Source organism: Oncorhynchus kisutch, linkage group LG22 (assembly GCF_002021735.2).
Source record: "Oncorhynchus kisutch isolate 150728-3 linkage group LG22, Okis_V2, whole genome shotgun sequence".
Taxonomy (NCBI): Eukaryota; Metazoa; Chordata; class Actinopteri; order Salmoniformes; family Salmonidae; genus Oncorhynchus; species Oncorhynchus kisutch.
The window spans coordinates 19,436,563-19,450,577 of NC_034195.2; the positions used below are offsets into that span (position 1 = coordinate 19,436,563).

General features: G+C 39.3%; 2 protein-coding genes and 1 long non-coding RNA gene across 5 annotated transcripts in view; 2 read left to right on the forward strand and 1 right to left on the reverse strand.

The window, feature by feature from the left end:
• Positions 1 to 324: 324 nt before the first annotated feature.
• Positions 325 to 2,493, forward strand: LOC109866837 (uncharacterized). The gene is made up of 5 exons (XR_002251742.2): positions 325 to 609; positions 1,161 to 1,322; positions 1,515 to 1,670; positions 1,844 to 1,954; positions 2,083 to 2,493. It is a non-coding gene; the product is annotated as an uncharacterized LOC109866837 (long non-coding RNA).
• Positions 2,493 to 6,722, reverse strand: LOC109866801 (galanin peptides). 2 transcript variants are annotated; one of them, XM_020455640.2, is made up of 7 exons: positions 6,603 to 6,722; positions 6,419 to 6,499; positions 5,991 to 6,045; positions 4,192 to 4,263; positions 3,230 to 3,316; positions 2,999 to 3,070; positions 2,493 to 2,731 (listed from the first exon to the last, which is right to left on the reverse strand). In XM_020455640.2, the coding sequence occupies exons 2-7, from the start codon at positions 6,497 to 6,499 to the stop codon at positions 2,670 to 2,672; spliced, it is 429 nt and encodes a 142-aa protein (XP_020311229.1). In that variant the 5' UTR covers positions 6,603 to 6,722; the 3' UTR covers positions 2,493 to 2,669. The 2 variants fall into 2 exon arrangements, with proteins under 2 accessions (XP_020311229.1, XP_020311230.1); XM_020455641.2 differs by lacking the exon at positions 4,192 to 4,263.
• Positions 6,723 to 8,696: 1,974 nt separating this feature from the next.
• Positions 8,697 to 14,015, forward strand: part of LOC109866807 (sodium/hydrogen exchanger 10) — a 28,937-nt gene continuing 23,618 nt past the window's right edge. The window contains exon 1 of one of the 2 annotated variants that reach the window (XM_031801279.1): positions 8,697 to 8,901. The gene's annotated coding sequence lies outside the window, so the exon portion shown is untranslated. The remainder of the gene's footprint in view (positions 8,902 to 14,015) is intronic. The other variant, XM_020455650.2, reaches the window with a different exon arrangement.

The window sequence follows — 14,015 nt, forward strand, 5'->3', positions numbered from 1 at the left end:
TATTGAATATTTTGTTAGTGTCCTATGGCGGGTGATCAGTGTCAGTTCGAAAATGCAATGCTTAAACGCGAAATATTAATGTGAAAATGGTAAATGCGTTTTGTATTTTCAAATCAGTGTGCATGATTCATGCCACAATTAAATTGAACCTGCTCTAATCACCCTACATGTGTATAAAATAATATGATATATTCTTTCAAAGTTGCTGAAAAATTAAATAAATAAAAATAACACATTTAGAAGGCAACAGGCAGGTCAAACTGACATTTTTTTCTGTAAAAATGGCAAGAAATAAGAAAAGAGTTGACAGACACTAAATCAAGCGCACCTCCCCTCATTGGTCCAGTCGGGTTGTTTTATAACCACACCTTCAGATTGTAACGCTACTAAAGTTCTGTCTGGGCAGGCCAATCATATTTCCTAATCATCAAACAAAGTAAACTGACAGACATATTCTAAATAGTATGAATCGACATTTTTTAAAATGTCATTCTGTACTAATTACTGGGGCGTGCAGAGGCCTCGGTCTACAAACGGTGAAAGACCTGGCGAGAAGCATAGAGCGACCAACCACAATAAGTGACTGCGCGCAAACCACCCGCAGCACAGGTAGGAGAACACATCATGTTCAACTTGTTTTATGAATTCCATCTAATGGGAATACACGTGTGAGGATATGTCTTGACTGTAAACCTAGGGATGCATGATAAAAGTTGTTCTTCATCGGGATCTTCATAATATTACCAAATCCTACAAAGGTGTTTATATTGTACGGCTTGGTGAGTAGCATAGCCAACATAATTACGTAAAAGAGAGCGCAGAGTAATGCGGATGGATTCATTATTTTGTTGGGGATATGATCCTATGTGTATCATGTGCCATGTTTGGTGTTCCAGCAGATGGCGCAAGAGGCACTGTATTGGGTTTTGGCTTGAGGTTCCTCACAGGGCTTCTCTTTAAATTAAAACATTCAAGTAACTTTGATTTCATGCTCAATTTTATGTTTCAAGAACTCAACAGAACATGAAGAGATGCCAAACTGAAATAACCATTAGCTAATTAAACCTTATCCTCTTAAATAAAAACAAGCAACAACAAAAATGGTTTGTTTCTTGTGAAGAATGCTATTTTTTAAATGGTCATGCTCTCTTTGTTATCAGATGTTGTCAGCCAGTCATGTATAGACTCAGCATTTCACGAGGTGTCATCCATACTGGGAGGTGATGGGCTCAACTGCCTCATAAACAACACAGCTGATCTGAAGACAGTGACACCTGACGACTTTTGAGAGTAATACTGTTTCTACTCTTTTTGCCACCAAGGTAAAAGTATTTGTTTCACCTCTAGAAGAGCATGAATGAGAAACCTCTTAATTTTTTGGGAGTACAGAGGATCTTCACATACCCAAGTTTTATGACCGGTTCCCTACTTCTTCTAAGAAACCTACATTGTAAACTGTCCAGATCACATTGTCATGTTTTTGACTGAGTTGTTTATGTTGTTGGCTCTTGTAGGCATTTCTGCCATTGCTCCAGGCAGCTGCTGCACGGACCACTGTAATGGGGATCAATAGGGCAGCTGTGATAAACATCTCTTCCATACTGGGCTCCATTAAGGCCAATTGGGGAGACGGAGCAGCCTTCAAAAGCTATGCTTACAGGACCTCAAAGGTGAACAGCAACAGTAATTGTCCTTTTAACAGAGCCCATATAAACATTACAGATCATCTCCGGTTGCAATATTGGCCATAGGATGTTTGGGTGTGAAGATAATTAATCTGACTGTTTGTATGTGTACACAGTCATTACATGTCCTGTCCATCTAATTTTGTTTACATATGTAGGCTGCCTTGAACATGGCGACAAGTTGTCTGGCCATTGACTAGGAATCTGAAGGGATTCTGTGTATAGCCCTTCACCCTGGCTGGGTGCGCACTGACGTAGGTGGCCCATATGTGAGTGTCTCATACTCTTGGTTGAGGTGTTTTGTGATTGGGTCCTTAATATGAATACATTATAATATATTTCTGTGTATCTCAATAAATTGACTGTTATGCAGCATTTCCTGTCTATTATGGAATAGGTGGATTTGAGTGCGGAGGATCATCTTTGCTGTCTCTGACAGAAAAGCATCATGGGGGATTCTTCAACAACTCTGGAAACAAGCTACCATGGTGAAGCTCAACTTTGAAACAGTAACTTGTGTAATGTGCAGTTGTACTGCCGAAAATTCACTAGGACAAAACACTGAGCAGAGATCATAGAATACAACGCACAATTGCAACATCATGCTGTTAGGTTGCTCTGCAATCTCTGATTTCTTTGTATTTAGTTGGCGTGAGAGAGAAGCTGGAGACTTGACATTTTATATTTGGGATAAAATAAAAAAAATCTGAGTTGTTTGGGTTGTTGCACTTTCTAAGGTAATCTCACTGTTTGCATAGAACAACTATATACTGTATAATCAATATATAGGAACAAAAAAGTCTTGCCATTCAAAAAGCTTTATTCAATACATTTCTTTCAAATTATAATAGGAACATGTTTACTCTGTATAGGAGATTGTTGTAAATCATGACACCAGTATCCAGTATAATGGGATATGCACAGACAATGTACTTTGCAGGCTTTTGAAGAGTTGAGAATAGATCAATGAATGTTGAAGTTGAACTAGGGCTGACTCATCTCTTCTGATGAGAGCAAGGAAGGCAGGGTATCCAGAGCTCCGATTTCTGCAAAGTAGATGAAAAAACATTTGAGTGAGCACAGTCAGATGGTTATATCTGATCAGGACTATGCTAGTAAGTTGTTCTGTTCCAAATATGTTTTTAACTATATACTTCCAGGAATCTGACTACAAATGTAAATATTAAATCAAAATATGATCATTTTACTCTGGAACATGTCAACATAACTGTTTATGATATGAATAAAACTCCTGATGGAGTACGCAGTCATATTTTGCTGTAATTAAACATTCATAACAGACATCAACTCACCTTTAAGTTGCATGTATGATAAGAAGTCAATGACATTGTGTAATACATCCTCATCTGTTATCCTCAAGGAACCTGCAAAATTAGAGATCCTCATGAGGTGTAGAAGACGTACACTGAGTAAAGCAGACTTACTGTACTGCAGTATTCTGAACGTTGGATTTTCCCTCTAATAGGGTCTATAAACTGTAGGCTACAAGCCCCAGGTTTTACATGGCTGTTAGAGCCTCTCACCTGATTTGAAGTCATAGTCCCGGGGCATGTCTCTCTTACCAGCAAGGCCATGCTTGTCACTGAGTGTCCGGTGACCGTCGATGCCATCTGAACAACAAGACAAAATCCTAGTTTGCACAGCTGACTTTCACCCATTCCCTAGATGAAATCCCCTTCATTGCACACCACGCACAAACACCACAGCCCTGCCTAAAGCCTCAAGGCACCCTTGTAGTTTATGAGCGTGCGTTTTTTTCCTTTTATCTGTCATGAGTCTGAAAAGCAACCTGCAGGGCTTGAGTCTCGGAATTGCTTTACAACTTATATTCACCAATGGAATAAGTGAAGGATAGGCACATACACATTTGAGAATGGATACAGAACCTAAAAAGGAAAGAAATATTAAGGAACAGTCCAACCACATGCTAAGAAAAAATACAAAAACCAAGAAAGCTAGGCTAAATTAACGTTTGGAGAGTAATTTCATTCACTGTGCATCTCAGAGAGCACATGGCTTATGTTTTTAATTTATAGACAAAGGGGCAAGGTGCAGACCAGAACAGGATTGCAATACCACTCCCCTTTCATAACTTTAATAAAGGTTTAAGTCAAGAGGGCTAGGAAAAATGCACTGAACAGTCATGTAAGTGCACTAATTATCTGAATTGTAATCCTTGAATTTTTACCTTAACCCATAGCCTCAGTCATCACACATCAAGTATAATTAAATACTAAAATAACATTAGCATCATTGTCTTTGTTCTCACAGTGCCTTTCTGAGATTTAAGCTCCTGTATGACAATTTAATCATTCATAAACAGGTAGAAAAATAAACTAACAAAGGGACCATGGCCGTGATAAAACACCTCTGCTTGGTTGTTTAATACATTATGAGACATGAAATATGCTTAATCTGGAAACAGTAAATAAGCACACAGAGCAATTCCTCCGTTGACTCCAATGTCCTGCAGGAGCTATCTTACATTGACTTAGCAGTTCTTCTCTCCCCCTTACGCTGGGATTATCCTTTATCTGTATTAGGTGATCAATACGACCTGAAACACAGGGATGATGGCATTTTACCTGAACTTACAACACTGACCTGTGTCTATAAAGTAGTGCACACTGAGTATTGAGATGTTTAAATTAACATTGTGCAGTTAACCACTTACCATCATTGGCATTCAGCAGACAGATTGGATTAAATGTGATATTTAAATAAATCCTCAGTTAAAAGTACAAAGTTGCATATGACAGAGGTACTGCATATTGCATTTGTGTTTGAAAATTAAACTAGTTTAGGACATATCCTCATTCTTTGTTGACAAGAATCCATTAACCTTTGGAATGAATAGGTTATCCTGTTTAAAGCAGATACCTTCCAAAATATTATAATATAGTGAATATAGTCAGGGATGACAACTTAAAAGTCCAATAATTACACAGAACAAGTATGTTGGAAACTATCATGCCACATCACACAGCCAGGTGAAAGGTGAAAAAGTATACAATGGGCAAACAAATATGAGGTTAAGACTAGGAGAAAGGAGTTGACTGTTGTGATTGAGAGGCTGTACATGTATATATTGTTAATAAGTTAGAAGCGGGGTTGGGTACTTTCTAAATGTAATCCGTTACTAGTTACCTGTAGAAATTTGTCATCGGTAACTTAACTTTTGGATTACCCAAACTCAGTAATGTAATCTGATTACATGCAGTTACTTTTAGATTACATTCCCCTTAAACTGCATTAGAAGAAGACAAAAATGTATGTTACCAATTGAACGACATCTATTGCAGGATAAATTAATGTTAAAGTTTACATAGCTGGCCATCCATGGATGTTACATTTTACTTTATGTGTTGGTTATGTATACTTCTTCTAACCCATTGCTTTCTACTGCATCTTTACATTAATGTATATAATTTATAAATCCAAAAATGGATGTAGCAACTACAAATTGCCCCTTTAAGTCTATCAAAAGTGTGTGAGTTTGAGCATGTGTCCATTAGGCCTATGGATTATTTTTTTTTATCAGCATGGATTCGATTGAGCAATAAAAGCCCTACATTTATCCATAGGCTGGGATCCGCACTATGCAGCTGTTGCAAGAGCGCATTTTCACTGGCTGTCCACTGGTTTCAAAAACAATGATTGATAGGCAGCTTACATTTATTGAATTCAACCATTGTTGGGTTCAAATATACTTTTAGATTTGTGAACAGCCATCCTCAACAAACACTCGCAAATAGCTAAATGAGAGCAGCAGTGTGATTCACATCACTGCGCTATGTAGATATCAATAATAAGTGATATCCGTATCGCCCTAGACTACACCACTGCTGTCATCCTTACCTCTAAACATGATTCAAATTGGATAATCGTTGGATGCCGACAGCAGTCGCACCATTGGAAGAAATGTTTGGACTGTAGCCTACAAAATCCTATTCCTGCTCTTTTCCCGCGATCCATCAAACACATTTAGTGTGTCATCATAGTGGCATCTGACTTGTGGTCAGACTCCTTCAGGTGGAACAAATTGAAACTTGAGCCTTTTTTCGATGCTGATTTGAATGTCATTGAGCAATCAGAAGTGTCAAATAATTTTTTCGCAAACATCCTTTGTGAATTTAAAAGTAATCATTTAGTTTTTCAAAAGTATCTGTAATTACAATATGTTTTGTTTGTAACGGATTACAGTTACCGTTTTTTGTAATCCATTACATGTAACGTTACATTATGTAATCTGTTACTCCCCAACCCTGGTTAGAAGTCACTTACGAGGACCCAAAAGGTAGCCAGCACTGTTCAGTGTCCATCCTCGCTTCTCTTTAGCCTGCGATCACAAACACACACACACACACACACACACACACACACACACACACACACACACACGCACACACACACGCTTAAATCAGATTCCTTATACACACTGTATACTCACTCATCAGTTAACTCAACACACACCTCACACTACAGTATTTCACTTGTTAATAAATTACATTTTTTGAATGCCAATTGCTCAAACTTAACTATATTGCAATAACTCGATTCTCTCAATGCCACGTTATGGTGTTAAGTCATTAAAACGTTAATATAATTTTTATGTTGTTTGCAATAGCCTAGGCCTACTTCTGGTTAAAACAACGAGAAAATCACAGCATTTTAGACAACATTTTTCCAAATACAATACAACGTTGACCTACCGCAATCACTAATCCAATTGTTTCTGACAGAGCTGCGCAGAAAATGAGTGATATGCAAACTACCCCAATAGACTTCTGCATCTAAGGCAAGGTATAAAAACATTTTAGTTGTAGAAAATCTCAACATTTTAGAAGTTGAAAGTCGCAAAACAAAGATTTATAAAGAAGTCTTAAATCTGCTTACCTTTAAAGTTTTGTTCAACGGTGGAAGAGAAAATATAATGTAAACGTCTATAAGGCTTTATTCAAAATAGGTATGCTCATAGATGAGGAGAGAACTTCAATGTCCATGTAGTGATTCTCGTTTGGGTTAGGATGATTCTGGTAGCCTTTTATAATCCCCAAGCAACTACAAAAAAGTGTAGGGGGGTAAAGCGTAGGGGGGGGTCCTACCTGTTCCTCAAATTCAGACGTCACAACCACCTACCCCCTCCTGTAGGCTTAGTGGTCATGTCACGAGGAAATTACAATAACATCGTCATGTACTTTTTGCAACCTGAAACATTGAGTTGGACAGTAGTTCTGAAAGTCGGATCAATTTTCTCATTAACAGAATCTCACGTGATATCATTTGTAGAAAAACCATTTATCGTGTATGTCTAAACTAAAACTGCTATAATATCAGTGAATCTAAAATATTTATTTTAGAGCCTCTCAGAGTGGTTAAAATGTCAAAATACAAAACCCTTACAGACAAGGAAAAAGTTAGAATCTTTCCATGGATTTGTGGACTGGTCCATTTCAATTATGAAAGCAGGAAATCCTGAATCAAAGGGTGATATCTATTTTGTGACAATAGATTGGAACTTTTCTGTAGCCTTTATCCATAGATAGTTGCCATAAAATATTAGTTTGAAGGTGTTAAAATAACACTTTTCAGAAATGGTTATAGGTTACATGTATATGAGATCAATAAGAGGGATTTAAATTATGTTCTTTATTTAATTAACAGATCAGAAATAATGAGAGCATGACTTATATGAAAATGTTATTCTATCATTGAGATTAACTAGTCATACTGGAGGATGGTAGTCACAAGCTACACTAGATAACAGACTAGAAAAGCCACTCTCAGGGCACCATGACCTTCCATTCCAATGACAGTACAGGTCAGCAGCCACCAACAGAGAGCAAAATGGGACAAAAACCGTGTGTAACAAAGGCAGGAACCTTAGGGCTCTTTGTAAAATGGTTTGTCCGTTTTTAGATGTTCGGTCTGAATCTGCAACAGGCATGGGCAGTTCGGTAAGTTCTTCTCTCCATTTGTCATTGGTCTGTGTGGGAAATCCTCCATTGTAACAAGCATCACACCTTGGGTAATGTTCTGATCCATTATGACATGAGGAAGGAACTCCATCCAAAGAACTCAATGCTGAAGATCTATGGCTGTCTCCTTTCACATTGATGATCGGAGTATTTATCACACCACCACACAATCCATGTGTTGATGTTTTCTGCAGGGAGAGGTTGCTGAAGAGAAAATCACGTTTTTATGAGCACTGTTCTGACTCAACACCTTGTATTATACAATCTACACTCCATCCTGTACCAACCATACAGGACAGATCTATTTGGATACAACCACTTTTCCAGCTAAAGTCCAGGCCTACCTGCTTTCGATGTTCTTTCCTTGCCTTGTCTTTAATTGCGAAGTCCTATCACAGAATGGCCTTAGCTCCTGGACTCCAGGTAGGGCTCTTGCACAGGTAGGGTTCTTGTCAGGAAGAAACAGTGCTATAACCCCATCCTTGGTAATTGCAACACATCCATATCTGCCGTCACTGTTTAACTGGACTACGCATGGTTGTGCTTTAGAGAAACGTGCAACTTCTGATGCAGGTAATGGTCTTTGTTGCTCCGAATCAGAGGTAGTTCACAATGCATTCTTTTAGCAGACAATCCATTGGGCAACATTTCAACCTCTGCAAGTTGACCAATGAAGCCTGACAGTTTTCTTCTGACTTTCTACAATATTAAATATCATAGATGAAGTTAAGGAAAGTTCCTAACTCATTTATAAAGTAAAGTATTCCCAAAATACATGATTTGCATCAATGACGTCACGTGAGTCTGCATACATTTGCACTAACCCTTATTTTCTTTGAGACTCCATGCCCTCTGTGTCTGCAATGATCGCACATTTTTACAGTTATCTTACAAGGGCTAAATTAATTACACAAATTCTGGATTTGTGAAAGACTGCTTATTACAGATTATAGCAGTGGCTAAAAGTCTATTTTCGCAATGTAAACGGACAGCGTACTAGCCTTGCTTGTCCGAGACAGCTCCTGTGTGGAGCGCACTGTCGCGTAGCGCACTGGCTGTTCAACCATAGGCGAACCGATGACGTCACGCGATCATAAAGCTCGAAACATCGTTCTAGCCTAGCAACGTTAAATTGAAACGTTTACACTGGTCTCTCGGAAATTTGGATGAACTTGGAGAAAAAAACGTTGTCTCAAATCCCAAAATAAATCCATGAGGTAAGTTTATTTGAGTAGTGTTTTTAGCTTGCTAACGTATGCTAACATAGCTAACGTTAGCAAGCGTATTTTGCCGACAAAAGCCGTTGATCAGCGCAGTGGGAAAGGGGCTCGATCTCGTATGTTTGTGTTTTCCTAGCTACTGTAGCTAACCAGCTAACTGCTGCAGTGGTTGGCTAGTTTCTGGCTTCGTTGCCACGCAAGCTAACCAGCAGTGTCGTGTAGTAGCTAGTAATCTAAAGTTAGCTAACTAACGTTACATGTAGTTTAACTAGTTAACGTTAGCTAATATTAGTCATTTCTGTAATTAGCTAGCTAGCTAAACTTTTGTAGCTTGGCGGTAGTCAGGTATTGAGGAAGCTACCCACTGGGCAGTGGGCACACCACTTCATTTCAACGTGGATAATTGGGTAATATTTGGTTGAGACATTGTAGATCAATGCGATTACAACCTATATTCACCCACTCAAAAAGCTAGTTGAATTTCCATTTCCAATGTGTTATCACTATGCTTTCAACCACCTAAAAGCACAACCAAATTCCAATGGAAAAACAATGTCTGATTTTTGGTTAGTTGTTAACATTACCCAAATGTTTATCAATGCGCGTTTTGACACAACCAAATGTCAGCAGTTTAAAGGATGTGCTTAATCTAGTGCTTGAATAGTACCATCTGTGCCACAGACTTGGCTTGCTTTAATTCCAGTTTGTCTACAAATGAATCAAATCAAATTGTATTTGTCATATACATGTGCTTAGCAGATGCTATTGCCGGTGTTGCGAAATGCTTGTGGTTCTAGCTCTAACAGTGCAGTAATATCTAACTGTAATATCTAACAATTTCACAACAATACACGCACATCTAAAGTAAAGGAATGAAATTAAGAATATTTCAACATTTGGGCGAATAATGTTAGAGCGGCATAGACTAAGATACAGTAGAATAGGATAGAATACAGTATATACATATGAGATGAGTAATGCAAAATTTGTAAACATTATTAAAGTGACTAGTATTCCATTATTAAAGTGGCCAGTGATTTCAAGGCTATGTATATAGGGCAGCAGCCTCTAATGTGCTAGTGATAGCTATTTAACAGTATTTAACAGTCTGGTCTTTTTGGCCTTCCTGTGACATCGGCTGCTGTAGGTGTTCTGGAGGGCAGGTAGTTTTCTCCCGGTGATGCGTTGGGCAGACTGCACCACCCTCTGGAGAGCCCTGTGGTTGCGGGCGGTTGCTGTACCAGGCAGTGATACAGCCTGACAGGATGCCCTCAATTGTGCATCTGTAAATGTTTGTGAGGGTTTTAGGTGCCAAGACAAATTTCTTCCATGTCCTGAGGTCGACCGATTATGATTTTTCAACACCGATACCGATTATTGGAGGACCAAAAAGGCCGATACCGATTAATAGGCCAATTTAATATATATATATTTTTTCCATTTGTAATAATGACAATTACAACAATACTGAATGAAAACTTATTTTAACTTAATATAATACATCAATAAAATCTATTTAGCCTCAAGTAAATAATGAAACATGTTCAATTTGGTTTAAATAATGCAAAAACAAAGTGTTGGAGAAGAAAGTAAAAGTGCAATATGTGCTATGTAAGAAAGCTAACGTTTCAGTTCCTTGCTCAGAACTTGAGAACATATGAAAGCGGGTGGTTCCTTTTATCATGAGTCTTCAATATTCCCAGGTAAGAAGTTTTAGGTTGTAGTTATTATAGGAATTATAGGACTATTTCCCTCTATACCATTTGTATTTCATTAACCTTTGACTATTGGATGTTCTTATAGGCACTTTAATATTGCCAGTGTAACAGTATAGCTTCCGTCCCTCTCCTCGCTCCTCCCTGGGCTCGAACCAGCAACACAACGACAACAGCCATCATCGAAGCAGCGTTACCCATGCAGAGCAAGGGGAACAATTAGTAGAAGGCTCAGAGTGAGTGACGTTTGAAACGCTATTAGCGCGTGCTAACTAGCTAGCTATTTCACTTCGGTTATTTCACAGCCTCATCTCGGGATTTGATAGGCTTGAAGTCATAAACAGCGCAATGCTTGACGCACAACGAAGAGCTGCTGGCAAAACACACGAAAGTGCTGTTTGAATGAATGTTTACGCTCCTGCTTCTGCCTACCACCGCTCAGTCAGCTACTTAGATACTTGTATGCTCAGTCAGATTATATGCAATGCAGGACATGCTAGATAATATCTAGTAATATCATCAACCATGTGTAGTTAACTAGTGATTATGATTGATTGTTTTTTATAAGATAAGTTTAATGCTAGCTAGCAACTTACCTTGGCTTACTGCATTCGCGTAACAGGCAGTCTCCTTGTGGAGTGCAACGAGAGAGAGGCAGGCCGTTAATTGTGTTTAACTAGTTAACTGTAATGTTGCAAGATTGGATCCCCCGAGCTGACAAGGTGATAATCTGTCGTTCTGCCCCTGAACAAGGCAGTTAACCCACCGTTCCTAGGCCGTCATTGAAAATAAGAATGTGTTTTTAACTGACTTGCCTAGTTAAATAAAGGTACAAATATTTTTTTAAATTCCGATTGTTATGAAAACTTGAAATCGGCCCTAATTAATCAGCCATTCCGATTAATCGGTCAAACTCTACTTTCCACCTTCTCCACTGTGGTCGCATCGATATGGATAGGGGGGGCTCCCTCTGCTGTTTCCTTGACATGTTTCCTTGATATGTTGGATTCATGTCTCAATCAAAAATCTAACTTAAATGATAGTACTAAATAAAATCAAACTTTAAATTAGACTTTAACTTGAATCCAAAATATAAATGATTAATATGTAGGCAAACTGGAATTAAAGCCAGACTAAGTCAGTGGCACAGATGGCAGTATCCAAGCAGAAGATACATCTCCATCAAATGTTGATATTTGGTTGTGTTAAAACCCTGGATGGGAGACCAAAGGGTAGCTATAGATAGATACATTTTCCAGTAGGATGTTCTGCTCAGACTGTTTTATTTTCTTATAGTGTACAACATTGTAGATCTGACATTGTTTTTAAGGTAGAAATTCAACGTATTTTATACAAGGTTTGTCTATTTCGAAATTTGGTAACCATGATGACATAATCCATGGCACAATACGTTGCGAAAAATGACGTTGAAACAACGTTGAGTCTGTGTTTGTGCCCAGTGGGTACTCTGAAAATATACCTAGCTAGCTAGTTCAAAGTAATGTTACATGCTACCAATTACTGTACACTGGAAGAAGTTAAGCTGCACCAGAGAGGAAGAAGCAAAGTGAGAGTATTTACAGTACTCTGGCCAAAATCTGTTCGCATGAGATAAGCAGACCAAGTGGGGATTTACATTTTTATTATTCTAATATTTTTTTCTACATTTTTACCCATTTTTTTTTACCCAATTGGTAGTTACAGTCTTGTCCCATTGCTGCAACTCGAGTACAGACTTGGGAAATGCGAAGTTCGAGAGCCATTCGTCCTCCGAAACACGACTCTGCTAAGCCGCACTACTTCTTGACACACCGCTCGCTAAACCTGGAAGCCAGCTGCACAAATGTGTCGGAGGAAACACCGTACAACTGACGACTGTGTCAGCGTGCATCGCCCGGCCCGCCACAGGAGTCGCTAGAGTGAGATGGGACAAGGACATCCTGGCCGGCCAAACCTTCCCGTAACCTGGACAACGCTGGGCCAATTGTGCTTCTGCTCATGGATCTCCCGGTCACAGCCGGCTGCAACACAGCCCTGGATCAAACCTGGATCTGTAGTGACGCCTCAAGCACTGCAGTGCCTTAGACTGCTGCACCACTCGGGAGGCCAAGTGGGGATTGTTTTGTATGGAGGTCTATGAGAGAGTTTCCAATAACATGAGGCTTATTTGATCTAATAGAGGTTTCATAATGTTTATGCTGTTACAAATAATGTACTGCTATAAGTGGATGCATGTGGCTTTCTGGGCAACTTTGAGAAAAATTACTTAGTTGTGCCTGTTGTTCACACGTGTATCTGCCCTTTCATTGGCTGGAATGGTCCTATCTGATCTCGCCTCTCGTCTGCCTTCCATCTTTGTGGGCATGAATTTCCATTGTTGAATTTCTTGCCAATATAATAGATATTCCGATGGAATTGAGGAGTACACCACGCTTCATCAATAATTGCATCGATAACGTAGTCCCCACGGTGACTGTACGTACATACCCCAACCAGAAGCCATGGATACAGGCAACATCTGCACTGAGCTAAAGGCTAGAGCTGCTGCTCTCAAGGAGCAGACTACAAAGGGAAGCACAGCCGAGAGCTGCCCAGTGACACAAGCCTACCAGACGAGCTAAATAACTATTATGCTCGCTTCGAGGCAAGTAACACTGAAACATGCATGAGAGCATCAGCTGTTCCAGACGATTGTGTGATCACGCTCTCCACAACCGATGTGAGTAAGACCTTCAAACAGGTCAACATTCAGACGGATTGCCAGGACATGTACTCCGAGCATGCGCTGACCAACTGGCAAGTTTGTTCACTGACATTTTCAACCTATCCCTGTCTGTCTGTAATACCAACATGTTTCAAGCAGACCACCATTGTCACTGTGCCAAAGAACACTAAGGTAACCTGCTTAAATGACTACCAATCCGTACCACTCACGTCTGTTGCCATGAAGTGCTTTGAAAGGCTGGTCATGGCTCACATCAACAGTATTATCCCAGAAACCCTAGACCCACTCCAATTTGCATACTACCCCAACAGATCCACAGATGCAATCTCGATTGCACTCCACACTGCCGTTTCCCACCTGGACAAAAGGAACATCTATGTGAGAATGGTATTAAATGACTACAGCTCAGCATTCAACATCATAGTGCACTCAAAGCTCATCAATAATCAAATCAAATCAAAGTTTATTTGGCACATGCGCCGAACTACTTACAGGCCCTAACCAACAGTGCATTTTTAAGTAAGAAATTGCTATTAGGTGAACAATAAATAAGTAAAGTAATAAAAAACAACAGTAAAAAGACATTGAAAAATAACAGTAGCGAGGCTATATACAGGCACCGGTTAGTCGGGCTAATTGAGGTAGTATGTACATGAATGTATAGTTAAAGT